The sequence below is a fragment of the Mobula birostris genome, unplaced genomic scaffold (genome assembly GCF_030028105.1).
Source record: "Mobula birostris isolate sMobBir1 unplaced genomic scaffold, sMobBir1.hap1 scaffold_1364, whole genome shotgun sequence".
Lineage (NCBI taxonomy): Eukaryota > Metazoa > Chordata > Chondrichthyes > Myliobatiformes > Myliobatidae > Mobula > Mobula birostris.
Window position 1 is genome coordinate 1,180 of NW_027274405.1, and position 27,478 is coordinate 28,657.

Sequence of the window (27,478 nt, forward strand, 5' to 3'; positions counted from 1 at the left end):
GCCCAGGACAGATCCTCCAAAATGATAACAGGGAAGAATTTAAAGTTGTTGACACTCTCCAACTCTGATCCTCTGACAGACCTCTGTTATACAAAATGATGAGGGGTATAGACTGGGTCAATACGTAAATGCCTTTTCCCCTCAGGTTGGGCGAGACTAGAACTGGAGGTTCAGGGTGAAAGGTGAAATGTTTAAGGAGAATTTGAGAGGGTTTTTCTTCATTCAGAGGTTTCTGTGAATGTCCAACAAGCTGCCAACGGAAATAGTGGATGTGGGTTCAGTTGTAACATTTAAGGGAAGTTTGGACAGGTACATGAATGAGAGAGATATGGAGGCTATAGTCTGGGTGTGGATAGAAACCACCAGGCTAGCACAGACTCGATGGGCCAAAGGGCCTGTTTCTGTGCTAGTAGTACTCTATGACTCGTGAGGAAATAGAGGTCTTGCTGAGCTTTCTTGTCCCGTGATGACCTGGTAGTGGGACCAGGACAGACTGTTGGTGACATGAAACTTGCAACCTCTCAACCTCAGCGCTGTCTCCCAGTGTTCACTCAGCAGAAGACAAGCCACCTTGCTTGTGATTGTAGACTGCCTCAACATCCATGGACTCAGGGTCTTGGGCTATACTGTGACTGCATTTTACTGATATCTTTATATGTGCTTTGTGCTGTGCGTGACCGTTGGTATTGCGTTTTGCACCTTGGTCCCAGAGTAACGCTGTTTCGCTTGGCTCTATTCATGGGCATTTGTGACAAAGAAACTTTGACTTGAACTATTCACCCTTTCCCTATAACTCAGGGTCTCTAGTCCCGGTACCATAGTTTATTTTGCTGACATTGTGGGGAATGTTTGTCATCATGGCAACATGTCACTAAGCCCTCTGTCTCCTTCTGGTTCTCCGACTGATTGTTATTTGAGGTTTGGCCCACTATGGTGGTGTCATCGCAAACTTGTAGTTGGGGTTAGAGCAGAGTCTGCCCACGTTGTCCTGAGGACACGGAGCGGAGTGGGGGCTGAGACCACAGTCCGATGGAGCACCTGTATTTTGAATGGTTTTGGGGAAGTAACGAGGAGGATAGGGGAGGGGGTGAGTTGTGGGAAGCTGTGAGGGTCAGTGTGAGCAGGTTGTGACCCCCCCCTTCCTCTTCGTCCTCTCCCCTCAGTTACCGGAGGCTCCTGGACCAGCTGGTGACCCTGGTGAAGCGGAACCCAAGGGTGGGGCTGGTGGCAGCCACACACAATGAGGGATCAGTCCAATACCTTCTCAATAGGTACAGACCCTCCTACCCTCCCCTCCACTGAGGGATATCCCTCAATTCTCCCCTCTCCTCCTTGCACTCGCCACCCTCCATCTTCTCCTTCCCTCGTCGGATGATCCTTCTCCATCCCTCCACTTCCTGAGGTATGTTCCTCTCTCATCCCCTCCCCTTCATGAGAGACACTCTCTACCGTCCCCTCCTCTTCCACCCTCTGAGGGACGTCCCTCCTCCATCCGTCATCCCCCCGCTCTCCCACCCATCTCTGTATTTCTCCCTCCCACCCACTCTGCCCGTAATCTCTAACCTGCTCTTGCCCTCTCCCACCCCGTCTCCTCCCCCTCAGTCTCTCCTGCCCCCCCCATTCATTCTGTCTTCTCCCCTCACAGGATGGAGGCGCTGGGTCTCGGCAGGGACTGTGGGATGATTCACTCTGCCCAGTTACTGGGAATGTGTGACCACGTCTCCCTCACCCTGGGTATGTATAAACTCCTCGGCAAACTCCCTCTCTCCACTCCCCCGTCTCTCCCTCCTATCATCTCTTCTCCTGTCAATTCCTCTCCTCTCCTCTGCCTCCCTCTTCCCTCTCTCACTCCCCTCATTCCTCTCTCTTTACCCCCAATCTCTACCCCTCTCCTTCTCCTCTCTTTCTCACCCTCCCCCCCACCTCCCCCACCCCACCGCACCAAAACACCAATGTGGCTGGGGGTGGGGGAGCACTGGTGCCTCGCGCTCTTCTGGTCTGAGTGTGAAAGGAGGGTCTAGCTGAACGTCTGACTAGAACGCTCCACTGTGATGTACCGAGATGAGTTACCTGTGTGGAAAATATGATCCATTTCCCTTCGATTTTTTATTAATGTCACTTTTACTGGGATTCCTTCCTTCAAATGTTCAGAGTGGTTACTCCCTCCTCACCTCTAGAATTTGCTTTCTGGTTCACGTCTGAATTGAATCAGTTATCAGTCGCAGAACCAAGTGAATTTAAGAAGATAAGAGTGGTGAGACTCGGTAACAGACCGCTGGAAAACAACACTGGAGATATAGTAATGGGGACAAAGAAAAGACAAATGAACTGAATATACATTTTTGCACAGTCTTCACTGTGGAGAGACACTAGGTCCTCTTAAAGACCACTGGAGCTCCCAATTCATAGAGCCATAGGAAATGGTCAAGGTTGTTAATGTCTGTTTCCCCCTGGAGAACAACACGGATCCCAAAGAAATGAAGTCAAGGACCATATGCAGATCACAAGGAAGGAGATGTTTGAAGTTCATTAATGTGGCCAAATCCCTGGGGCTTGACCAAGTGCACAGCCAGACTTTTGTATAGATATTTGCTTTGCCATTAGCCAGTGTTGAAATTCACAGGACTTGCAGAGTGGCTCATGCTGTCCAATCATTGGAGAAGGGAGGCAAGGCCAGGCCAGTGAACCACAGGGGATTTACTGGAGCGAGTTCTGAGCAACAAGATCTAGCTGCAGTTGGATATTCAAGACCCGATCATGAATCGTCAGTACGGTCTTGTCCATAGGAGGTCATGTCAGATGAATCTTTTAGAGTTTCTGAAGAGGGTTGATGAAGGATAATATCTGTATGGATTTCTAGTAAGGAGTTTGACAATATCCTGCAAGGCAGGCTGATATGGAAGGTTCATTTGCGAGGGATTTGGGGAGAGCTACTGAGACGGATTCTGATAGGAAGCAGAGGGTGATGGCTGAAGGTCGACTCTCCATCCGGAGGCCTGTGCCTACCGGGATGCCCGAGGGATCAGTATTGATTATGTAAATGATTTGGATGTGTGGAATGATTAGCCAGTCTGCAGATGATACTAAATGAGAGGGTTGCCGACGCTGAAGCAGGTTACAATGAATTCCAAAAAGATCTTGATCAGTTGGGGAGATGGGCTGCCGAATGGCAAATGGATTTCAACTTGGGGAAGTGAGAGGTGATGCATTTTGGGCAGTCAAACCAGGGTACAGTTCACTGAAAGCTGCCACCCAAGCAGACGGAGGGGTGAAGGAGGTGCTTAGCACACCGGTCAGCATCAATCAGGGCACCGAGTTTAAGAGCTGGGACAGGTCACAGGTGTGATGCACTCAGAGTATTACGTACAGTTTTGGTTATAGGGAAGACATTGTCCCGCTGTGGAGCGCACAGAGGAGATTAGTGAGGATTCTACCTGGGCAGGAGGGCTGCAGTTACAGAGGAGAGCTTGTCCACACTCGATCTTTATTTCTGCGGGGGAAGGATTGAGGGGTGGAGCGTAGGAGATTGAAAGGTGATCTTATAGGTTTATAAAATCACAAGAGGTGTGGAGAAGACGGGTGGTCACAGGTTTTCCCCAGGGGTGGGGAGTGCAAGACTAGAGGGTACAAATACAAGACGAGGGGAGGTCTGAGGGGTAACAGAGGGTAGGAAGAACCTGGAATGAGCTGCCAGTGGTAGGAAGGCTGTAATTGTGAAATTTAAGGGGCATTTGGATAGGAACATGGAGGAGAGAGGGCTTTGGATGGTTTTAGAATGAACACAAGCAACAGGGATAAGCAGGCATGAGGCAGGGGTCAGTATGGACCGGATAGAACGAAGGGCCAGTTTCTGGGTTGTATTTCTCTATGATTCCATCATCACTGTTTCTCCCCCATCTCCCCTCCCTGCTTCACCACCCACAGGGCGAGCTGGCTACTCGGTCTACAAATCCGTCCCGTATGGAGATGTGCCGTCTGTCATTCCCTACCTGATCCGAAGAGCCCAGGAGAACCAGTCGGCGCTGAGGGGTCTCCGCCGCGAGAGAGAGCTGCTCAGGGGCGAGCTCAGCCGGCGCCTCCTGCTCGGGAGGGGGGTGCAGGGCTGACAGAGTGAGGAGCGAAAGATGTCCCCTCTCTCACCAACCACAGACCTCTGACCCATTCCCCTCCCTCACCAACCACTGACCTCTGACCCATTCCCCTCCCTCCCAGACTGACCACTGACTCCTGACCCATTCCCCTCCCTCACCAACCCCAGACCTCTCAGCCATTCCCCTCCCTCCCAGACTGACCACTGACCCCTGACGCCAGTCACCCCCAGACCGACCTCTAACCTCTGACCCCAGTTACCCCCAGACCGACCTCTAACCTTGGACAGTCCCAGACCAACCCCAGACCGCTGAAGATTGAATAAAGATGGACTTCAACCCTGCGTCTGGTGTTGCGTGTTACTGTGGGGGATGAGATGGGGAGGGGTGAGGGGAAATGGAAGGGATGGGGGGGGTGAGAGGTCGGCAGAGGGGGAGAGGAGAGAGCAGGGATGAGGCTGGCTGAGGGGGAGAGAAGAGGATTGGGGGGAATGGACTCAACTCACCTTCCCCTTCCCCCCATCCGGTGCGTGTGAACCCCGGTGACCCCCTCCCCTTTCATCCAGTCTGTGGGACCCGCCCCTCTTCCTTTCCCCTCCTCCCCCTCCCCCTTCCCCCCGGGTCTGTGTGATCCCCCCTCCCCTCCCCACCCCACCCCTCCCCTCCCCATCCTACCCCACCCCTCCTCTCCCCTCTCCCCCCGGGTCTGTGTGACTCTCCCTCCCCAGCCCCCCGATCTGTAACCTCCTCTCCTCTCTCCCGGGTCTGTGTGACTCCCCCACCCCCCGGTCTGTGTGATCCCCCTCCCCTCCCCACCCCACCCCTCCTCTCCCCTCTCCCCCCGGGTCTGTGTGACTCTCCCTTCTCCCTGGGTCTGTGTGACTCCCCCTCCCCACCCCCTCCGATCTGTAACCCCCCCTCCCCACCCCTCCTCTCCTCTCTCCCGGGTCTGTGTGACTCTCCTTTCGCCTCCCGTCCCCACCCCGCCCGCGGATCAGGTTCCAGGGTCAGCTGGCTGTCGCGGTGTAAAGGTCGGCGGCGAGAGGAGGGGGGAGGCGGGCGGCTGACGGACCGTCGCACTCGGACAGACAGACAGACACAGCCGGCCGCAGCTCCGGGGATCCGCCGAGACGCTCCACAGACGTCCAGATATGTCGGCCGAGACTCCGTGAGTTTGCTGGGGGGGGGGGGGAACCATAACGGGACGGTGATATAACTCAGCACTCTCACGTTCCCTGCTCTCTCTACACCACAACCCTCCAACTCCGTGCCATTTCTCCCCCTCCCCCCTCTTTCCCCTCCCCTCCCCGCTCTTCTGCCCCCGCTCTCATTCCCCTCCCTTCTCCCCTCCACTCTTTCCCCCTCTCCCCTTCCCCAAACCCCTTCCTGTCTCCCTTCCCTTCCCCCTCCCCCTCCCCCCACTCTCTCCACCCCTCTATTCCTCCCCCTTTTCCCCACCTGTCTCCCACTCTCTCTGCACCTCACTCTCTACACCCCCCCTCACTTTGGCTCTCTCTGCCCTGAATCTCCTGCCCTGAATCTCCTGCCCTGAAACTCCAGCCCTGAATCTCATGCCCTGAAACTCATGCCCTGAATCTCATGCCCTGAATCTCATGCCCTGAATCTCATGCCCTGAAACTCATGCCCTGTCTGCCCTCACTGAACACCCCCCCATCCAGGGCCTCCGTGGAACGCTACCGAGCCGCCATGTTGCTCAGTGCGGCAGGCGATTCGCTTGGATACCGGAACCAACGATGGGAATACTGTGAGAGTGGTCCCCAGATTCACCAGGAGCTTGTCGAGCTAGGAGGTGTCTATGCCATTGAAGTCCGTCTCCCCGACTGGAGGGTTAGTGATGACACCGTGTTACATCTTGCCACAGCAGAGGCACTGAACTCAGGTCAGTGACTGTGGGAGGGAGTTTCACTCTGTGTCTGACCCCAGGAGTGTGTGATGGGACGGTGTGGAGGGAGATTCACTCAATGTCTGACCAAGGAATCTGTGATGGGACGGTGTGGATGGAGTTTCACTCTGTGTCTGACCCTGGGAGTGTGTGATGGGACGGTGTGGAGGGAGTTTCACTCTGTGTCTGACCCTGGGAGTGTGTGATGGGACGGTGTGGAGGGAGATTCACTCTGTGTCTGACCCCGGGAGTGTGTGATGGGACGGTGTGGAGGGAGTTTCACTCTGTGTCTGACCCCGGGAGTGTGTGATGGGACGGTGTGGAGGGAGCTTCACTCTGTGTCTGACCCCGGGAGTGTATGATGGCACAGTGTGGAGGGAGATTCACTCTGTGTCTGACCCCGGGAGTGTGTGATGGGACGGTGGGGAGGGAGATTCACTCTGTGTCTGACCCCGGGAGTGTGTGATGGGACGGTGTGGAGGGAGATTCACTCTGTGTCTGACCCCGGGAGTGTGTGATGGGACGGTGTGGAGGGAGTTTCACTCTGTGTCTGACCCTGGGAGTGTGTGATGGGACGGTGAGGAGGGAGCTTCACTCTGTGTCTGACCCCGGGAGTGTGTGATGGGACGGTGTGGAGGGAGCTTCACTCTGTGTCTGACCCCGGGAGTGTGTGATGGGATGGTGTGGAAGGAGATTCACTCTATGTCTGACCTCGGGAGTGTGTGATGGGACGGTGTGGAGGGAGATTCACCCTGTGTCTGACCCCGGGAGTGTGTGATGGGACGGTGTGGAGGGAGTTTCACTCTGTGTCTGACCCTGGGAGTGTGTGATGGGACGGTGAGGAGGGAGCTTCACTCTGTGTCTGACCCCGGGAGTGTGTGATGGGACGGTGTGGAGGGAGCTTCACTCTGTGTCTGACCCCGGGAGTGTGTGATGGGATGGTGTGGAAGGAGATTCACTCTATGTCTGACCTCGGGAGTGTGTGATGGGACGGTGTGGAGGGAGATTCACCCTGTGTCTGACCCCGGGAGTGTGTGATGGGACGGTGTGGAGGGAGATTCACTCTGTGTCTGACCCCGGGAGTGTGTGATGGGACGGTGTGGAGGGAGATTCACCCTGTGTCTGACCCCGGGAGTGTGTGATGGGACGGTGTGGAGGGAGATTCACTCTGTGTCTGACCCCGGGAGTGTGTGATGGGACGGTGTGGAGGGAGATTCACCCTGTGTCTGACCCCGGGAGTGTGTGATGGGACGGTGTGGAGGGAGATTCACTCTGTATCTGACCCTGGGAGAGTGTGATGGGACGGTGTGGAGGGAGATTCACTCTATGTCTGACCCCGGGAGTGTGTGATGGGACGGTGTGGAGGGAGATTCACTCTGTTCCTGACCCCGGGTGTGTGTGATGGGATGGTGTGGAGGGAGATTCACTGTGTCTGACCCTGGGAGTGTGTGATGGGACGGTGGGGAGGGAGCTTCACTCTGTGTCTGACCCCGGGAGTGTGTGATGGGACGGTATGGAGGGAGTTTCACTCTGTGTCTGACCCCGGGAGTGTGTAATGTGTTGTATGTTGCTGTTTCTTGTGATGAAGATGTTCAGAATTCGGGAATGAGGCATAAACCTGTTGTGTACAATTGTTTTGCTGAAACGAAGGAATGAGGAAACAATCAGAGAATAAAGAGATAGTTGTCGTCTCGCAGAAACCAGGTCCGAGTGTAAAATGACAATATTGCAGTGACCATAATTAACCACTGAAATTGGCAGGTACAGGTGATGTGGCACCTATTGCAGGAGAACTTCGAAGCAGTTATACCATAATGGCTGGAATTTCCCTGAACAATTAAACACGCCTAGATGATTGATTCTGTCAGAAACCTCAAAGCAGGTGGTCTTGATAGAACTGACATTGTGTTGGGAAGACCGGATTGAGGAGGTGTTTAAATGTAAGAAAGCCAAATACCAGGAGCTGGTAGAGCAGTGCCAGGGTCAGGTGGAGAGAATGATGTGAGCCTATAGAGGTCGGGGGTGGATATTTCGCTGGCTGCTCATGTGTAGAACCTACTCTGTCCTAGGCATTACAGGGGATGCAAAGAAGAGTCATCAGGACCGTCACCGAGGCTACTGAGTGAGCCTCCAGATGGTTATGTATCAAGAGATGCAGCCCATGGACCAATGCTACTGGGACTCAAGCCAGGGCCTGATCAACCCTGGCTGGGTCACCTGGGTGAGAGTGTTTAATGTTGAACGACCATAAACACACTGATGACCCCGGGTTACATCACTGATGATATGTCCCAGTACATCCTAGGATGTATCTCAGCATGATTATATAAGACAGAAGTGATTACAGGAATGTTAAATTACAAGAAAATAACAAGTCAACTCTCCATTGCAACATTCCCTCCTTTGATTCTAAATAACACATTTAGAATCATTATATCAAAAATTTTCAGAAGCAGAAAAACTTGTGCTGCCCCACATCAAGTATAAACCTTAATCAAAAATTCACCCTGACTGAATGATCAAAAGGTGTTTATAGAATTATGTCAGTCAGGTTCATTGGTATTTATGAGTTGGTATACCTTGAGTAACACACACAGAGTGCTGGAGGATCTCAGGCTGTGTCTATGGAAATGAGTAAAGAGTTGGATGTGAAAGATAAAGTGCCTGAGAGGAAGAAGTTTGATATGAGAGGAGAGTAGATCACAGGGGAAGGGGAAGGAGGAGCAGCATCAGGGAGAAGTGAGATGAGGGAAGCGGCCAGAGGGGGGAATACAAGAAGAGGGAGGGGAGAAGGGAAATATTTTTTACCGGAAGGAGAAATCGATGTTCGTGCCATCAGGTTGGAGGCTCCTGCACCCTGAGTGTGGCCCCATCACAGCAGAGGAAGAGGTCATAGACAGTCATATCCGAATGGGAATAAGAATAGGAATTAAATGGTTGGCCACTGGGAAGTAGTATTTTTGTGCATTCACTCAGGTTAGTTTGCAGAGTTCTGTTAACGATGGTATTTGTACAAGTCATGAAGGGAGCTGTGATAAGATGCTCCATTGTGAATATTATGACTTGTAATATCGAGCAACCCCAGTTTCCCGGATTTAATTGAATCCTGTCAAATTCCCTCCATCTGCTTGATGGATCTTAGCTGCTTCTTTATGAACATCATCAGTTAAATTAGTTATGTCTTCGAGGTTGTCGGGTATGTAGGTAGGCATTCCATGCCTATTCACCCCCCCCACTGCTAAGAGATCAAATGCTGTACGATTTTGCAGAACCATCTTGTGCGTGGAGGCCTTTTCTGCTGTTGCTTTCTGTAAGGCACTGACTGTGTCATCACTGCAACAACATTGTCAATGAGACAAATTGGGTGGGGATACAGAAACATCAGATTAAACGTGGTGTGCAGTAGTTAATGATTCTGTGCGACATCGTCTGGCTGGTTAGTAATTTTCTCACTGTAGCCCAGCAGTGTAGGGCTGGGGCAGCACTCACAGACGGACTAAGCACAGAGCCTGTTGTACTCGTCAGATACAACTTTAGCTCGCTTGCAGTGGCTGGCGTGCGTTTGCACATTTACCTCTGCTTTCACCACCCAGCTGCTAATTAACAGCACTTGATACCGACCTTCCCACCCAGTACTCAGCGGCTCCTTCTGTGTTTTTTATCAGGGCCCGCTCACCCGGGATCAAGGCATGTCTTTGTTTCGTTTATCAGGGCCCGCTCACCCGGGATCAAGTCATGTCTTTGTTTCATTTGACCTCACCAAGCAGCAGACTGGGCAGTTTGGGAGAGTTTCACACAATAGTTAACATAACTTCTGCCATCTCCAACGGGATCCCACCACTAAGCACATCTTTCCCTCCCACCCCCTGCTTTCCGCAGGGATCGCTCCCTACGCAACTCCCTTGTCCATCCCTCCCCCTCCTGTCTTCTCCTATCATTTCGGATCTCCTCCTCCCCCTCCCACTTTCAAATCTCTTACTAACTCTTCCTTCAGTTAGTCCTGACGAAGGGTCTCGGCCTGAAACGTCGGCTGTACCTCTTCCTAGAGATGCTGCCTGGCCTGCTGCATTCACCAGCAACTTTGATGTGTGTTGCATGAGTTAACTAAACTCTCTGCCATTACATGTATATTGACCTCTCTGAGATCAGGAGGTCCTGTTACTACCTCTTATGTCTTAACATAAGAGCAGAATTAGGCCATTCGGTCACAGTTTAAGGATAAAGGGGAAGCCTTTTAGGACCGAGATGAGGAAAAACTTCTTCACACAGAGAGTGGTGAATCTGTGGAATTCTCTGCCACAGGAAACAGTTGAGGCCAGTTCATTGGCTATATTTAAGAGGGAGTTAGATATGGCCCTTGTGGCTAAAGGGATCAGGGGGTGTGGAGAGAAGGCTGGTACAGGGTTCTGAGTTGGATGATCAGCCATGATCGTACTGAATGGCGGTGCAGGCTCGAAGGGCCGAATGGCCTACTCCTGCACCTGTTTTCTATGTTTCTATTAAGTCTGCCTTGCCAGTCCATCATGGCTGATTTATTCTCCCTCTCAACCCCAGTCTCCTGCCTTCTCCCCGTAACCTTTGATGCCCTGACTAATCAAGAACCGATCAAACTCAGCTTTAACTATTCCCAGTGACATGGCCTCACAGCCATCTGGGGCAATTACCTCTGGCTATATAAATTCCTCCTCATCTCCGTTGTAAAGGGACATCCCTCTATTCTGAGGCTGTGCCCTCTGGTCCCAGACTCCCCCATTGTAGGAAACATCCTGTCCATGTCCACACTATCTAGACCTTTCAGCGTTTGGTAGGTTTCACTGAGATCCCCCCTCATTCTTCTAAATTCCAGGGAGTACAACGGCAGTGAGGGTGGAGGAAGGTAGCAGCAATGAAGTGTCCCCAGTTACCTTGCATTCCATGCCACTGGAATGGTCCGGCTCAGATAGCACACGTCCATCGGGGTCAGGGTCAGATAGAACACGTCCATCGGGGTCAGGGTCAGATAGAACACATCCACCCGGGTCAGGGTCAGATAGAACACGTCCATCGGGGTCAGGGTCAGATAGCACACGTCCATCGGGGTCAGGGTCAGATAGAACACATCCACCCGGGTCAGGGTCAGATAGAACACGTCCATCGGGGTCAGGGTCAGATAGAACACATCCACCCGGGTCAGGGTCAGATAGAACACGTCCATCGGGGTCAGGGTCAGATAGAACACATCCACCCGGGTCAGGGTCAGATAGAACACGTCCATCGGGGTCAGGGTCAGATAGAACACGTCCATCGGGGTCAGGGTCAGATAGCACATGTTTGTCCAGGCAAGATAGCACCAATGGAGGGGAATAAACAGTTGATGTTTATGGCTGAGACTCTTCCTCAGAAGGGTCTTGTCCTGAAACCTGGGCTGTTTATTTATCCAGAGATGCTGAGTTACTTCAGTATTTTAGACCATAGACCATAAGACATAGGAGCAGAATTTGGCCATTTGTGTCTGCTCTGCCATTCAATCATGGCTGATCCTTTCTTCCCCTCCTCAGCCCCACTCCCTGGCCTTCTCCCTATAATGCCGTGTCCAATCAAGAACCTATCAAGCTCTGCTTAAATACACCCCATGACCTGGCCTCCACAGCTGCCTGTGGTAATAAATTCCACACATTCACCACCCTCTGGCTAAAGAAATTGCTCTGTTTTAAATGGATGCTCCTCTATCCGGAGGCTGTGTCCTCTTATCCTAGATCCCCCCACCATGGGAAGTATCCTTTCCACATCTACTCTGTCTGGGCCTTTCAACATTTGAAAGGTCTCAATTAGATCCCCCCTCATCCTCCTAAATTCTAGTGAGTACAGACCCAGAGCCATCAAACGTTCCTTGTATGATAACCCTTTCATTCCTGGAATCATCCTTGTGAACCTCCTCAGGACCTTCTCCAGTGCCAGCACATCTCCTCTCAGATGAGGAGCCCAAAACTGATCACAATACTCAGGGTGAGGCCTCACCAGTGTCTTATAAAACCTCAGCATCAAATTCCTGCTCTTGTATTCTCGACCTCTTGAAATGAATGCAGAAGTTACATTTGCCTTCCTCACCACCAACTCAACTTGCAAGTTAACTTTTAGGGTGTTCTGCACAAGGACTCCCAAGTCCCTCTGCATCTGAGATTTTTGGATTTTCTCCTCATTTAGAAAATAGTCTGCACATTTATTTCTATTACAAGATGCATGACCGTGCATTTTCCAACATTTACCTCAAACAGTCTAACAGGAGGGAGCCATCATTTTCCTGGCTTTAGGTTGACTCACTACAGAGCCTAATGGCCGAGGGTAAGAATGACCTCATTATGGCACTCTGTGGAGCAGTACAGTTGTCTTAGTCTATTACTAAAAGTGCTCCAAGGTGTCGTGCAGAGGGTGAGAAACGTTGTCCGGAATTGACAGGATTTTCAATAGGGGTCTTTGTTCTACCACAGCCAGTTTGACTCCTATAACAGAGCCAAAGTTTCTAATCAGATTATTGAGTCTATTGGCATCACCCGTGTTGGTGCCATTGCCCCAGCACACCACCACATAGAAGATGGTTCTGGCAACAACAGACCGGTGGAACATGTGAAGGAGAGGCCTGCATTCTCCAAATGACCTCAGTCTCCTCAGGAAGTAGAGGCGACTCTGACCCTTCTCGTACACAGCCTCTGTGTTGGTGCTCCACTCAAATCTGTCATCCAGGTGCTCGTAGGTCCTCACCACATCCACGTCCTCAATAGTAACAGGGAGCAGTGCAGGCTCAGTCTTCCTAAAGTCCATCTCCATCTCCTTTGTCTCACTGATGTTGAGCTGCAGATGATTCAGCTTGCGCCATTTGACAAAGTTCTCCACCAGGGCCCTGTATTCACCCTCCCGTCCTCCCTTTATATACCCAACTACTGCTGAGTCATCACAGAATTTCTGCGGAAATTCTGACTCAGTGTTTTATCAGGGTAAACAGGAAGGGAGCCAATACAACCTGCTGTGGGACCCCGGTGCTGCTTATGGTCACGTCTGACACAGCTCTGAAGCTGCAAAGGACGACCTCCATGTCTGGTCTTCGTAGAAACAAACCCGTCAGCCTCTTACGGAAAAGCCACAGGAGTGGCTCCACGCAAACAGAGTACAACTCTCCGACATGGGGATTCCTGACGCAGTCCCGATGTACCCTCATTCCAAAATGAGGAGGGAGATTCACTCTGTGCCTGACCCTGGGAGTGTGTGATGGGTCAGTGTGGAGCGAGATTCACCCTGTGTCCAACCCCGGGGGTGTGTGATAGGACGGTGTGGAGGGAGTTTCACTCTGTGTCTGACCCCGGGGGTGTGTGATGGGACGGAGTGGAGGGAGGTTCACCCTGTGTCTGACCCCGGGGGTGTGTGATGGGATGGTGTGGAGGGAGATTCACCCTGTGTCTGACCCCGGAGGTGAGTGATAGGACGGTGTGGAGGGAGATTCACTCTGTGTCTGACCCCGGGAGTGTGTGATGGGACGGTGTGGAGGGAGATTCACTCTGTGTCTGACCCCGGGAGTGTGTGATGGGACGGTGCGGAGGCAGATTCACTCTGTGTCTGACCCCGGGAGTGTGTGATGGGACGGTGTGGAGGGAGTTTCACTCTGTGTCTGACCTCGGGAGTGTGTGATGGGACGGTGTGGAGGGAGATTCACGCTGTGTCTGACCTCGGGAGTGTGTGATGGGACGGTGTGGAGGGAGTTTCACTTTGTGTCTGACCCCAGGAGTGTGTGATGGGACGGTGTGGAGGCATTTTAACTCTTGTGTCTGACCCCAGGAGTGTGTGATGGGACGGTGTGGAGGGAGATTCGCTCTGTGTCTGACCCCGGGAGTGTGTGATGGGACGGTGTGGAGGGAGTTTCACTCTGTGTCTGACCCCCGGAGTGTGTGATGGGACGGTGTGGAGGGAGATTCACTCTGTGTCTGACCCCCGGAGTGTGTGATGGGACGGTGTGGAGGGAGATTCACTCTGTGTCTGACCCCGGGAGTGTGTGATGGGACGGTGTGGAGGGAGTTTCACTCTGTGTCTGACCCCCGGAGTGTGTGATGGGACGGTGTGGAGGGAGCTTCGCTCTGTGTCTGACCCCGGGAGTGTGTGATGGGACGGTGTGGAGGGAGATTCACTCTGTGTCTGACCTCGGGAGTGTGTGATGGGACAGTGTGGAGGGAGATTCACTCTGTGTCTGACCTCGGGAGTGTGTGATGGGACAGTGTGGAGGGAGATTCACTCTGTGTCTGACCTCGGGAGTGTGTGATGGGACGGTGTGGAGGGAGTTTCACTTCTGACCCCAGGAGTGTGTGATGGGACGGTGTGGAGGGAGATTCACTCTGTGTCTGACCCCGGGAGTGTGTGATGGGACGGTGTGGAGGGAGTTTCACTCTGTGTCTGACCCCGGGAGTGTGTGATGGGACAGAGTTGAGGGAGATTCACTCTGTGTCTGACCCCGGGAGTGTGTGATGGGACGGAGTTGAGGGAGATTCACTCTGTGTCTGACCCCGGGAGTGTGTGATGGGACGGTGTGGAGGGAGATTCACTCTGTGTCTGACCCCGGGAGTGTGTGATGGGACGGAGTTGAGGGAGATTCACTCTGTGTCTGACCCCGGGAGTGTGTGATGGGACGGTGTGGAGGGAGATTCACTCTGTGTCTGACCCCGGGAGTGTGTGATGGGACGGAGTTGAGGGAGATTCACTCTGTGTCTGACCCCGGGAGTGTGTGATGGGACGGTGTGGAGGGAGATTCACTCTGTGTCTGACCCCGGAAGTGTGTGATGGGACAGAGTTGAGGGAGATTCACTCTGTGTCTGACCCCGGGAATGTGTGATGGGACGGAGTTGAGGGAGATTCACTCTGTGTCTGACCCCGGGAGTGTGTGATGGGACGGTGTGGAGGGAGATTCACTCTGTGTCCCACAGGGAAGGAGGGCGATGATCTCATGCAGGAATTGGCGTTGCGATATGTGGAAGCGATGAAGGACATGGAGGGCAGGAAGCCGGGACCCACCAGCATCCTTGGTGAGATCCTCTCATATGCTATTCCCCCTTCCCACTCTCTCTCCACACCCCCCCCCCCCGAAATCAAGTACAACGAGATCTGGGTGTTCTTGTACATCAGTCACTGAAAGCAAGCATGCAGGTACAGCAGGCGGCGAAGAAAGCTAAAGGCATGCTGGCCTTCATAATAAGGGGTGTTGAGTATAGGAGCAAAGAGGTCCTTCTGCAGCTGTACAGGGCCCTGGTGAGACCACACCTGGAGTACTGTGTGCAGTTTTGGTGTCCAAATTTGAGGAAGGACATTCTTGCTATTGAGGGAGTGCAGCGGAGGTTCACAAGGTTAATTCCCGGGATGGCGGGACTGTCATATGTTGAAAGATTGGAGTGACTGGGCTTGTATACACTGGAATTTAGAAGGATGAGAGGGGATCTGATTGAAACATATAAGATTATTAAGGGATTGGACACGCTGGAGGCAGGAAGCCTGGGGGAGATCTTAAATAGGTTTTTTGCGTCTGTATTTACTAAGGAAGCTGGCATGAAATCTATGGAATTGAGGGAATCAAGCAGTGAGATCATGGAAACTGTACAGATTGAAAAGGAGGAGGTGCTTGCTGTCTTGAGGAAAATTAAAGTGGATAAATCCCAGGACCTGACAGAGTGTTCCCTCGGACCTTGAAGGAGACTAGTGTTGAAATCGCAGGGGCCCTGGCAGAAATATTTAAAATGTCGCTGTCTACGGGTGAAGTGCCGGAGGATTGGAGAGTGGCTCATGTTGTTCCGTTGTTTAAAAAAGGATCGAAAAGTAATCCGGGAAATTATAGGCCGGTGAGTTTAACGTCAGTAGTAGGTAAGTTATTGGAGGGAGTACTAAGAGACAGAATCTACAAGCATTTGGATAGACAGGGACTTATTAGGGAGAGTCAACATGGCTTTGTGCGTGGTAGGTCATGTTTGACCAATCTGTGGGAGTTTTTCGAGGAGGTTACCAGGAAAGTGGATGAAGGGAAGGCAGTGGATATTGTCTACATGGACTTCAGTAAGGCCTTTGACAAGGTCCCGCATGGGAGGTTAGTTAGGAAAATTCAGTCGCTAGGTATACATGGAGAGGTGGTAAATTGGATTAGACATTGTCTCGATGGAAGAAGCCAGAGAGTGGTGGTAGAGAATTGCTTCTCTGAGTGGAGGCCTGTGACTAGTGGTGTGCCACAGGGATCAGTGCTGGGTCCATTGTTATTTGTCATCTATATCAATGATCTGGATGATAATGTGGTAAATTGGATCAGCAAGTTTGCTGATGATACAAAGATTGGAGGTGTAGTAGACAGTGAGGAAGGTTTTCAGAGCCTGCAGAGGGACTTGGACCAGCTGGAGAAATGGGCTGAAAAATGGCAGATGGAGTTTAATACTGACAAGTGTGAGGTATTGCATGTTGGAAGGACAAACCAACGTAGAACATACAGGGTTAATGGTAAGGCACTGAGGAGTGCAGTGGAACAGAGGGATCTGGGAATACAGATACAAAATTCCCTAAAAGTGGCGTCACAGGTAGATAGGGTTGTAAAGAGAGCTTTTGGTACATTGGCCTTTATTAATCGAAGTATTGAGTATAAGAGCTGGAATGTTATGATGAGGTTGTATAAGGCATTGGTGAGGCCGAATCTGGAGTATTATGTTCAGTTTTGGTCACCAAATTACAGGAAGGATATAAATAAGGTTGAAAGAGTGCAGAGAAGGGTTACAAGGATGTTGCCGGGACATGAGAAACTCAGTTACAGAGAAAGGTTGAATAGGTTGGGACTTTATTCCCTGGAGCGTAGAAGAATGAGGGGAGATTTGATAGAGGTATATAAAATTATAGATAGAGTGAATGCAAGCAGGCTTTTTCCACTGAGGCAAGGGGAGAAAAAAACCAGAGGACATGGGTTAAGGGTGAGGGGGGAAAAGTTTAAAGGGAACATTAGGAGGGGCTTCTTCACACAGAGAGTGGTGGGAGTATGGAATGAGCTGCCAGACGAGGTGGTAAATGTGGGTTCTTTTTTAACATTTAAGAATAAATTGGACAGATACATAGATGGGAGGTGTATGGAGGGATATGGTCCGTGTGCAGGTCAGTGGGACTAGGCAGAAAATGGTTCGGCACAGCCAAGAAGGGCCAAAAGGCCTGTTTCTGTGCTGTAGTTTCTATGGTTCTATGGTTCATGTTCCTGCTGATGGGTGAGTCCAGAACCAGAGGCCACAGTTTAAGAATAAGGGGTGGACAATTTAGAATGGAGTTGAGGAAAAACTTTTTCACCCAGAGAGTGGTGGATATGTGGAATGCTCTGCTCCAGAAGGCAGTGGAGGCCAAGTCTCTGGATGCTTTCAAAAAAGAGATGGATAGCGCTCTTAAAGATAGTGGAATCAAAGGTTATGGGGATAAGGCAGGAACTGGATACTGATTGTGGATGATCAGCCATGATCACAGTGAATGGTGGTGCTGGCTCGAAGGGCCCAATGGCCTACTCCTGTACCTGTTGTCTATTGTCACTCTCTCTCTTTTCCCCTCCCCAAACAACTGTCCCAATCTCTTTACCCTTCAGACACTCAATGTGACTTCACTCCCGTCTCTCCCCACTCCCATTTTAGACCTGACACCCCCTCAGTGTTGGTTCTCTTCCCTCCGCAGGGACATCACAGCTGCGTCCTGGAGAGGTTGGAGGTCACCATATCCCCTTTAACCCCCGGGCCCAGGGGTGTGGAGCAGCCATGAGGAGCATGTGTATCGGTCTCCGGTCAGCAGGACGGGGCCGGGGGGGGAGGGGGGGACGGGGGGACGGAGGGGGTGGGAGAGGGTGAGGACGGATGGACAACAGGGGAGGGAGAGGATCATGTGAATCAGGCTCAGGTCAGGGGGGAGACTGGGGGTGGAGTTAGAGATTGGAGGAGGGGAGAAAGGGTGGGTGTGGGGTGAGGGCCATGTGTATCCGACTGATGGGGGGGCAGGGGTGATGGCCTTGGGGCAGGGGGTTGGTGATGGCTGTGAGGAGCAGCAATGACAAGCCCTGTGTGTCGGGCTGTCAGTGGGAGAGGGGTGGGGGGAGAGAGCAGAGTTGGGGGTGAGGTATGGAGGGATCTGGGTCTTACTGTCTGTTCCCCATCCACCAGGTTCCCAAGGGTATCGCAGCTGCTGGACCTGATTCGTGTCAGTGTGGAGAGTGGGAGGATGACCCACCATCATCCGACCGGTCCGTTCTGGACTAAGTCCTCCCCCCCCCCTCCCCTCCCCACTCCCCTCCCCCTCCCCCTCCCCATCTCCCCAGCTTTCCACCTTCCTCACCTTCACCCTATGGGTCAGTATGGGGATAAAATCCCTAGACTTCTCCCTCACCCCTCCTCCACTCCCCTCCCCCTCTCCCTTCCCACCTCCCCCTCTCTTCCCCCATCCTGCTTTTCCCCCTCCAACCTCACCCCCTCCCCTAGCTCTCCACTCTCCTCATTGGCCCCACTGGTCAGTTTTGGGATAAAACTCCCAGTCTCCTCCCTATTGTCTCTCCTCCCCTCCCCACCACTTTCCCCCGCTAATTCCCTCCCCATTCCCCTCTCCCCTCTCCCATTCCCTCCTCTCCCCTACCGCCCTCCCCTCTCCCCTACCCCATCCTCTCCACATCCCCTGCCCTTCCCACTCCTCTTTCTACCCCCTCCTCAGCCCCCTCACCCTCCACAACCCCCCTCCCTCCACAACCCCCCTCCCCTTCACAACCCCCCTCCCCTTCACAACCCCCCTCCCCATCCACATCCCCCTCCCCATCCACATCCCCCTCCCCATCCACATCCTGTTCCGCTCCACATCACCCTCTCCCACTCCCCTGCCCTCTGCCTCCCCATCGCCTCACTTCTGCCTCCTCTCTCCCTCTCTTTCATAAGACCAGAAGATACAGGAGCAGAATTGGGCCATTCGGCCCATCGAGTCTGTTCCACCATTTCCTCATGGCTGATCCATTTTCCTCTCAGCCCCAATCTCCTGCCTTCTCCCTGTGTCCCCTCGTGCCCTGACCAGTCAAGAATCTATCAACCTCTGCCTTAAATGTACAAGAAGAGCATCTGCACAGCTGCCTGTGGCAAAGCATTCCACAGATTCACCACTCTCTGGGGAATGAAATTCCTCCTCACCTCCATTCTAAAATGACACCCCTCTGTGTCCTCTGGTCTTAGACTCTCGTACCATAGGAAATATCCTCCTCACGTCAACTCTGTCAAGGCCTTTCACTACTGGAAAGGTTTCAATGAGGTCATAGAAACATAGAAAATAGGTGCAGGAGTAGGCCATTCGGCCCTTCAAGCCTGCACCGCCATTTGTTATGATCATGGCTGATCATCCAACTCAGAACCCCGCCCCAGCCTTCCCTCCATACCCCCTGACCCCCGTAGCCACAAGGGCCATATCTAACTCCCTGTTAAATATAGCCAATGAGGGAGTTACCAATGAGGTCACCCCTCATTCTTCTAAATTCTAGTGAATACAGGCCCAGAGACACCAAGCTCTCTTCATATGACAAGACGTTCAACCCTGGAATCATTCTTGTGAACCTCCTTTCAATCCTCTCCAGTTTCAGCACACCCTTTCTAAGATAAGGGGCCCAAGATTGCTCACGATACTCCCTCGTGCTGACTGGTCACTCCTCAACTCAGAGAGATTGCTGCAAAACTCTGCCTTTAAATTCTCGTTTGCTGTCCTGATTTAAAAAGTAGCTCTTTTCACTCAGCTCTGGGATGGGTTGCTCAACTTGTTCATTCTCTAACCTGCCACTCTCCTTTTTCTCCATTCTCTCTCTCTTCCTCCCTCCCTAACATTCTCCCTCTCTCTCCCACTCTAATGTTCTCTGACCCTCTCTCTCTCTCACTCTGTTCTCTGACCCTCTCTCTCCGACTCTAATGTTCTCTGACCCTCTCTCTCTCTCTCACTCTAATGTAATCTGACCCCCTCTCTCTCTCTTCCCCCTCTCCAGGGTACCTAGGTGCTCTCACCTCTGCGCTCTTCACCTCGTTTGCAGTACAGGGCCGCCCACCGGAGGAGTGGGGTGCGGCCCTCCTCGAGACCCTGCCCCTTGCCCAGGAGTACGTCCGCTCGTGTGGGATGGAAGTGCCGCAGAACCTCGACGCCTGGGACTTCTTCCCCGAGAAGTGGAGGTGGTGAGTGCATTCTCCACACAGAATGCCTGGCCCCTGCGACCGGAACGGGCTCTTCAACTCACAGTGACCACAACACAAAACTAAACATTCTTGTTAATTTTAATTGCTTTAATACTTTCAAGTGTAGCCCATGAGTAGCTCTTTTGCCAAAATGCCAGATGGCCTCTTGGCCATTTGAGCACGAGGGGTAAGATCGTAAAAGGTCATTTAAAACGTCAGAGGCAGTGGGTAGCCTGCAGCTCCTTTGGTGAAGATTTTGTGCTTATTGACACCATGTTAAAAGCTGAGGGCCCAGGCTGAGGGGCGTCTGAACATTTAAACTGTAAATATTAACCTCACAACTATATGCACTTGAAATCTCACCTGCTCACAAGTTCAGAGTTTAACACAAGAAGTGACCCTATTCCTACAGGCTTTCCAGAACTTGCAGAATTAGGGCCCTCTTATTCAGATTAAAATAAAATATTCTCATAGTTCATCTTTACACATTAAATGGAGGTTGGAGCTCACCCTGAGAAACCAACTAGACAGCAGGCTATTCTGGACTGGGGTTTGAGCAATGAGGAAGGGTTAATTAGCAATCTTGTCGTGAGAGGCCCCTTGGGTAAGAGTGACCATAATATGGTGGAATTCTTCATTAAGATGGAGAGTGACATAGTTAATTCAGAAACAAAGGTTCTGAACTGAAAGAGGGGTAATTTTGAAGGTATGAGACGTGAATTAGCTAAGATAGACTGGCAAATGACACTTAAAGGATTGACGGTGGATATGCAATGGCAAGCATTTAAGGATCGCATGGATGAACTACAACAATTGTTCATCCCAGTTTGACAAAAGAATAAATCAAGGAAGGTAGTGCACCCGTGGCTGACAAGAGAAATTAGGGATAGTATCAATTCCAAAGAAGAAGCATACAAATTAGCCAGAGAAAGTGGCTCACCTGAGGACTGGGAGAAATTCAGAGTTCAGCAGAGGAGGACAAAGGGCTTAATTAGGAAGGGGAAAAAAGATTATGAGAGAAAACTGGCAGGGAACATAAAAACTGACTGTAAAAGCTTTTATAGATATGTAAAAAGGAAAAGACTGGTAAAGACAAATGTAGGTCCCCTACAGACAGAAACAGGTGAATTGATTATGGGGAGCAAGGACATGGCAGACGAATTGAATAATTACTTTAGTTCTGTCTTCACTCAGGAGGACATAAATAATCTTCCCGAAATAGTAGGGGACAGAGGGTCCAGTGAGATGGAGGAACTGAGCGAAATACATGTTAGTAGGGAAGTGGTGTTAGGTAAATTGAAGGGATTAAAGGTAGATAAATCCCCAGGGCAGATGGTCTGCATCCCAGAGTGCTTAAGGAAGTAGCCCAAGAAATAGTGGATGCATTAGTGATAATTTTTCAAAACTCGTTAGATTCTGGACTAGCTCCTGAGGATTGGAGGGTGGCTAATGTAACCCCACTTTTTAAAAAAGGAGGGAGAGAGAAACCGGGGAATTATAGACCGGTTAGCCTAATGTCGGTGGTGGGGAAGCTGCTGGAGTCAGTTATCAAAGATGTGATAACAGCACATTTGGAAAGGGGTGAAATGATCGGACAAAGTCAGCATGGATTTGTGAAAGGAAAATCATGTCTGTTGAATCTCACAGAAGTTTTTGAGGATGTAACTAGTAGAGTGGATAGGGGAGAACCAGTGGATGTGGTATATTTGGATTTTCAAAAGGCTTTTGACAAGGTCCCACACAGATGATTAGTGTGCAAACTTAAAGCACACGGTATTGGGGGTAAGGTATTGATGTGGATAGAGAATTGGTTGGCAGACAAGAAGCAAAGAGTGGGAATAAACGGGACCTTTTCAGAATGGCAGGCAGTGACTAGTGGGGTACCGCAAGGCTCAGTGCTGGAACCTCAGTTGTTTGCAATATATATTAATGACTTGGATGAGGGAATTAAATGCAGCATCTCCAAGTTTGCGGATGACACGAAGCTGGGTGGCAGTGTTAGCTGTGAGGAGGATGCTAAGAGGATGCAGGGTGACTTGGATAGGTTGGGTGAGTGGGCAAATTCATGGCAGATGCAATTTAATGTGGATAAATGTGAAGTTATCCACTTTGGTGGCAAAAATAGGAAAACAGATTATTATCTGAATGGTGGCCGATTAGGAAAAGGGGAGGTGCAACGAGACCTGGGTGTCATTATACACCAGTCATTGAAAGTGGGCATGCAGGTACAGCAGGCAGTGAAAAAGGCGAATGGTATGCTGGCATTTATAGCAAGAGGATTCGAGTACAGGAGCATGGAGGTACCACTGCAGTTGTACAAGGCCTTGGTGAGACCACACCTGGAGTATTGTGTGCTGTTTTGGTCCCCTAATCTGAGGAAAGATATCCTTGCCATAGAGGGAGTACAAAGAAGGTTCACCAGATTGATTCCTGGGATGACAGGACTTTCATATGAAGAAAGACTGGATGAACTGGGCTTGTACTCGTTGGAATTTAGAAGATTGAGGGGGGATCTGATTGAAACGTATAAAATCCTAAAGGGATTGGACAGGCTGGATGCAGGAAGATTGTTCCCGATGTTGGGGAAGTCCAGAATGAGGGGTCACAGTGTGAGGATAAAGGGGAAGCCTTTTAGGACTGAGATTAGGAAAAACTTCTTCACACAGAGAGTGGTGAATCTGTGGAATTCTCTGCCACAGGAAACAGTTGAGGCCAGTTCATTGGCTATATTTAAGAGGGAGTTAGATATGGCCCTTGTGGCTACGGGGATCAGGGGGTATGGAGGGAAGGCTGGGGCGGGGTTCTGAGTTGGATGATCAGCCATGATCATAATAAGTGGCGGTGCAGGCTCGAAGGGCTGAATGGCCTACTCCTGCACCTATTTTCTATGTTTCTGAGCAATGTGAGAGGTGATTCGCTTTGGAAAGTGAATCCTGAAGTTACAGTGCAGGGTTAACGGCAGAGTGGAGGAACAGGGGGGTCTTGGGGTCCGTGGCCATAGACCCCTCAAAGTTGCAGTGCAGGTTGGCAGCGTGGTTGAGAAAGCCTGTGGTGTGTTTACCTTCATTACCGGGGGATTGAGTTGAAGAGCTGCAAAGTAGCGTCGCAGCTCTATAAAACCCTGGTCAGACCACACCTGGGTTATTGTGTTCAGATATGGTTGCCTCATTATTGGAAGGATATGGAAACTTTAGAGAGGGTGCAGAGGAGATTTATCAGGGTGCTGCCTTGATTAGAAAGTGTGTCTTACGAGGATGGATTGAGTGAGCTGGTGCTTTTCTCTTTGGAGTGAAGGAGGGTGAGAGATGACTTGATAGAGGCGTACAAGATGATAAGCGGCATAGGTCAAGTGGACAGCCAGAGACTTTTTCCCAGGGTGGAAAGGGCTAATACAAGGGGGCATAATTTTAAGGTGACTGGACACATTCAGGTTATAGGGAGGATATCAAGTAGTTTTTTTTTACTTAGAGAGTGGTGGGTGTGTGGAACACATTGCCAGGGTGGTGGTAGAGGCAGATACATTAGGGACATTAAAGAGGCTCTTGGGCACATGGATGATAGAAAAATGGAGGATTATGTGGAAGGGAAGGGTTAGATTGATCTTGGAGAAGGTTAAACTTTGTGGGTTGAAGGGCCTGTGCATTTTGTTCTATGTCACAACCGAAATGGGATGGGATGGACAGTGGGACGTTGTTGGCATCTCCATAAATACAAAGTTTTGCTGAGTATCTCAGTTCTCAGGATACATTCTTCATGTCGATTCTAATTTCACTCCGGTTTGATTTCCTGAAGTGCTAATTCAAAGCTTACAGATGTTAAGCAGGTCTACAGCTGCAGTGTTGCTACCTTGGCGAGCTCCTCCCCTCCAATCACCCTCTTCCTGCTTTAGTTTGGCCCAGAAAGCAGCGTAGCAAGTCGCAGACTTACAAGAGATTCTGCAGATGCAGGAAATCCAGAGCAAAACACACAGAAAATGCTGGAGGAACTCAGCAGGTCAGGCAGCATCTATGGAGGGCAATAAACAGTCAGCGTTTCAGGCCAAGACCCTTCATCAGATCAGGGCTGGAAAGAAAGTTGGTCAAAGCCAGAATAAGAAGATGGAGGGGCAGGGGTCAAGCTGACAGGTGAAAGGTGAGATCAGGTGAAGGGGAAGGTGGGTGGGTAGGGAAGAGGGATGAAGTGAGAAATTGGGTGGTGGTTGGTGGAAAAGGTAAAGGTCTGAAGGAGCAGGGTTCTGATTGGAGAGGAGAGTAGACCATGGGAGAAAGGCAAGGGGGAGAGGCACCAGAGGGAGTTGATGGGGAGGTGGGCTGAAGAGAAGGAGTGAGAAGGGAACCAGAATGGGGAATGGAAGAGAGAAGGGGAGCGGAGAAAGGGTTTTGTGAAAACATCAATTCTGCAGCCCTTGCTACTGTTCTCAGATCCCTCAGGTTAAACCCCCCTCCCCCCCCGATTCTCAGACTCCTCAGATAAACCCCCCCTCCCCCCAGGTCTCTGGTCATCTCTCCTAAACAAAAGCATGCAAAACTTTTCTGGTTTTTGATTGTTCAGCCTTCCATTTGGACCATAGGAACAGATTTGGCCATTCAGCCCATCGAGTGTGTTCTGTCATTCCATCATGGCTGATTTATCTTCCCTCTCAATCCCATTCTCCTGCCATCTGCCTGTAACTTTTGACACCCTGACTAATCAAGAACCTTTAAACCTCCACTTTAAATATACCCAATGACTTGGCTTCCAGAGCCACCTAAGGCAATGAATTCCACAAATTCACCAGCCTTTAGTCAAAGAAATTCTTCCTCATCTCTGATCTCGCCACTGTTCTGAACCAGTGCCCTCTGGTCCTAGACTGCCCCACTGTAGGAAACATCCTCTCCGCATACTTTATCTAGGCTTTTCAATATTCAATGAGAGCCCCCATCATTGTTCTAAATGCCACGAGTCCAGAGTCTGTACGTTCACGTGTCTCAGTCGTATCCACCTCCTGCACCACCCCAGACAGCACTCGCCAGGCACCCACCACTCATCAGGCACACCTCCATCGAAATTACCCCCTTACCTTGAATACAGGCCCTCTAGTGTTGCACATACCACCCTGGGAATGTACTCTCTCTGCGTCTCTCGTAATCTTGTAAACCTCAATCAGATCTCCCCTCAGCCTCTGTCCAGTTTGTCCCACCTCCCCTTCCAGCTCAGGCCCTCAAACCCAGGCAGCGTCCTGGTGAACCTCTTCTGCACCCTCTCCAAAGCCCCCACACCCTCTCCAAAGCTCCCACACCCTCTCTGAATCCCCACACCCTCTCCAAAGCCCCCACACCCTTTCCAAAGCCCCCACACCCTTGGCAAAGCCCCCACACGCTCTCCTAATCCCCCATACCCTTCCTGTCGTGGGGCACCCAGAACTAAATGTAATACCCAGATGCAGCCGGTCCAGAGGTTTATGAAGCTGCAACATAACATAACTCTTGAACTCAGTGCCGCGTCTGATAAAGGCAAACCTGCCGTTCGCCTCCCTTACCACCCTGTCAGCCTGTGTGGTCACCTTCAGGGAGCTGTGGACAGGGACCCCAGGATCCCTCGGTACGTCAACACAGTTAAAGGTCCTGCCGTTAACTCTGCCCTGTCCCTTTACATTTGACTCCCTCCCTCCATCCACTAAAGGGGGGAGGAAGCAGACATGGAGGGGGAAAGGTGGGTGGGGGAGGGAGGAAGTGGAAGGGGGGTTTGGGGAGGAGGAAAGGAAGGAAGGGAGAGTGAAGATGGAAAGAAGGTGGGAGGGGAGAGGAAGGGAAAAGGAGGGTGGGGGAGTGAGGGGAGGGAGATGGAGGGAAGAGGAGGATGAAGGGGCAGTGCGGTATCTGATCTCAACACCTCAACCCTAAGGTAACTGAGGTTATGGTGAAGGGGATCTGATATTCCCCCAGCTCCCTCTGCAGACAGGCCTGTGGGAGGGGATGGGCATCTGATCTCCCCCCTCCCTCAACAGCAGAAGGGAGTGGAGGCAGGTCTGTGAGAGGGAGGGAGAGATAAGGAGGAAGTGAGATGTCTGATCTCCACACCTCCACCTGCAGGTACCTGAAGCAGAGGGGGCTGGAGACAGGCCGTGGGCCACCCCAGTTCCCGGATCCATACGGTGTGCAGGAGAGGGACCAGGAATACCGGAGATTCAGCCTGGAGAACTGGGCTGGCCGCAGTGGACACGATGCCCCGATGATTGCCTACGAGGCCCTGTTGGGAGCAGCAAGCTCCTGGGAGCAACTCTGTGGATGGGGCATGTTCCATGGAGGTAGGGAGGGGCGAGTAAGGGGGCAGAGGGACAGGGAGGGAGAGGGGGAGTAAATAGGGGATGAACTAAGAGGGGAGAGGGCACCTGCTGGGAGGAGGTGGCTGGGGCATGCAGCGTGGGATCTTGCTGTGCCTACATGAACCATAATTTTTTAACTGATGGTATCACTCACCCCACCCTATCACCCTCCACCCCATCTTCCACGATCCCCACCCCCTCTTTCCTATGATCCCCACCCCTTCTTTCCCACGACCCCACCCCCCTCTCCCAACACCCCCATCCCCTCTCTCACCAACCACACCCCCTCTCTCCAACCCCCACACCCTCTGTCTAAACAATTCACCTCCTTCTCTAAACCCCTCATACCCCTCTCTCTAAACCCTCCCACTCTGTCTCTCTCTAACTCCCTGCTCTCTCTCTCTCCCCGCAGGTGACAGTGACTCGACGGGGGTGATTGCGGGCTGCTGGTGGGGGCTACTCCACGGGCTGTCCGGGGTTCCTGCCGGCAATTACCAGTTCCTCGAGTACAGGGAGCGTCTGCTGACTGCGGCTGATCAGCTGCACCAAGAGGCCTGGGGCAGGGACACCGAGTGACGGGTGGGGGGTGGTGGTGGTGCAAGGATGAAAGGATTATCAGGGACGACATGGGGAGGGGAGAAGAGTTGGGGGGGGGAGTGGTAAGGGGAAGAGAGGAAGAGGGAGAAGCGGGAGGAGGAAGGGTGTGAAGTGTAAGAGGGGCAGAGAAAGGGGCTGCGGGGGGAGGGCGGAAAACCTCAGTCCGGAAATTCACTGGAATCACAATCCTGATCAATAAAGCAGCTGAGGAGAACTGGTCTGAGTGTCAGATGGGTTAGGAGGGGGCAAAGGGGCTGAGCGGCGCAACAGAAGGAAATTCCGGGTTCCCACCCCACTTCCCCTTCCCGTCACCGTTCCATCCGCATCACCCCCTCCCCTTCTCTCGGAGCCAATAACCACAATAGAATCATAAAGTCTACTCCCTCCTCGTCAC

At 51.7% G+C, this 27,478-nt stretch overlaps 2 protein-coding genes across 3 annotated transcripts; both read left to right on the forward strand.

Moving 5' to 3' along the window:
- Nucleotides 1–1,163: 1,163 nt before the first annotated feature.
- On the forward strand, nucleotides 1,164–4,432 carry LOC140192451 (hydroxyproline dehydrogenase-like; the record flags this gene model as incomplete). Its single annotated transcript, XM_072250048.1, has 3 exons — nucleotides 1,164–1,271; nucleotides 1,646–1,734; nucleotides 3,925–4,432. Coding segments are annotated over 3 exons (379 nt in total), but the record flags the coding sequence as incomplete, so codon positions are not given.
- Nucleotides 4,433–5,024: 592 nt separating this feature from the next.
- adprh (ADP-ribosylarginine hydrolase) lies at nucleotides 5,025–27,118 on the forward strand. Of its 2 annotated transcripts, XM_072250049.1 has the most exons (8): nucleotides 5,028–5,256; nucleotides 5,768–5,988; nucleotides 14,934–15,032; nucleotides 17,680–17,785; nucleotides 18,159–18,238; nucleotides 20,000–20,183; nucleotides 26,255–26,469; nucleotides 26,900–27,118. In XM_072250049.1, the coding sequence occupies exons 1-8, from the start codon at nucleotides 5,240–5,242 to the stop codon at nucleotides 27,061–27,063; spliced, it is 1,086 nt and encodes a 361-aa protein (XP_072106150.1). In that variant the 5' UTR covers nucleotides 5,028–5,239; the 3' UTR covers nucleotides 27,064–27,118. The 2 variants fall into 2 exon arrangements, with proteins under 2 accessions (XP_072106151.1, XP_072106150.1); XM_072250050.1 differs by lacking the exon at nucleotides 14,934–15,032 and having other exon boundaries at nucleotides 5,025–5,256.
- Nucleotides 27,119–27,478: the final 360 nt, after the last annotated feature.

What these genes read in the sequence shown, in the direction of transcription:
- adprh (XM_072250049.1), top strand. An exon ending in GGGACCCACCAGCATCCTTG is followed by an intron (nt 15,033 to 17,679) that starts GTGAGATCCTCT and finishes TTCCCTCCGCAG; the next exon opens with GGACATCACAGCTGCGTCCT. An exon ending in AGCATGTGTATCGGTCTCCG is followed by an intron (nt 17,786 to 18,158) that starts GTCAGCAGGACG and finishes CCCATCCACCAG; the next exon opens with GTTCCCAAGGGTATCGCAGC.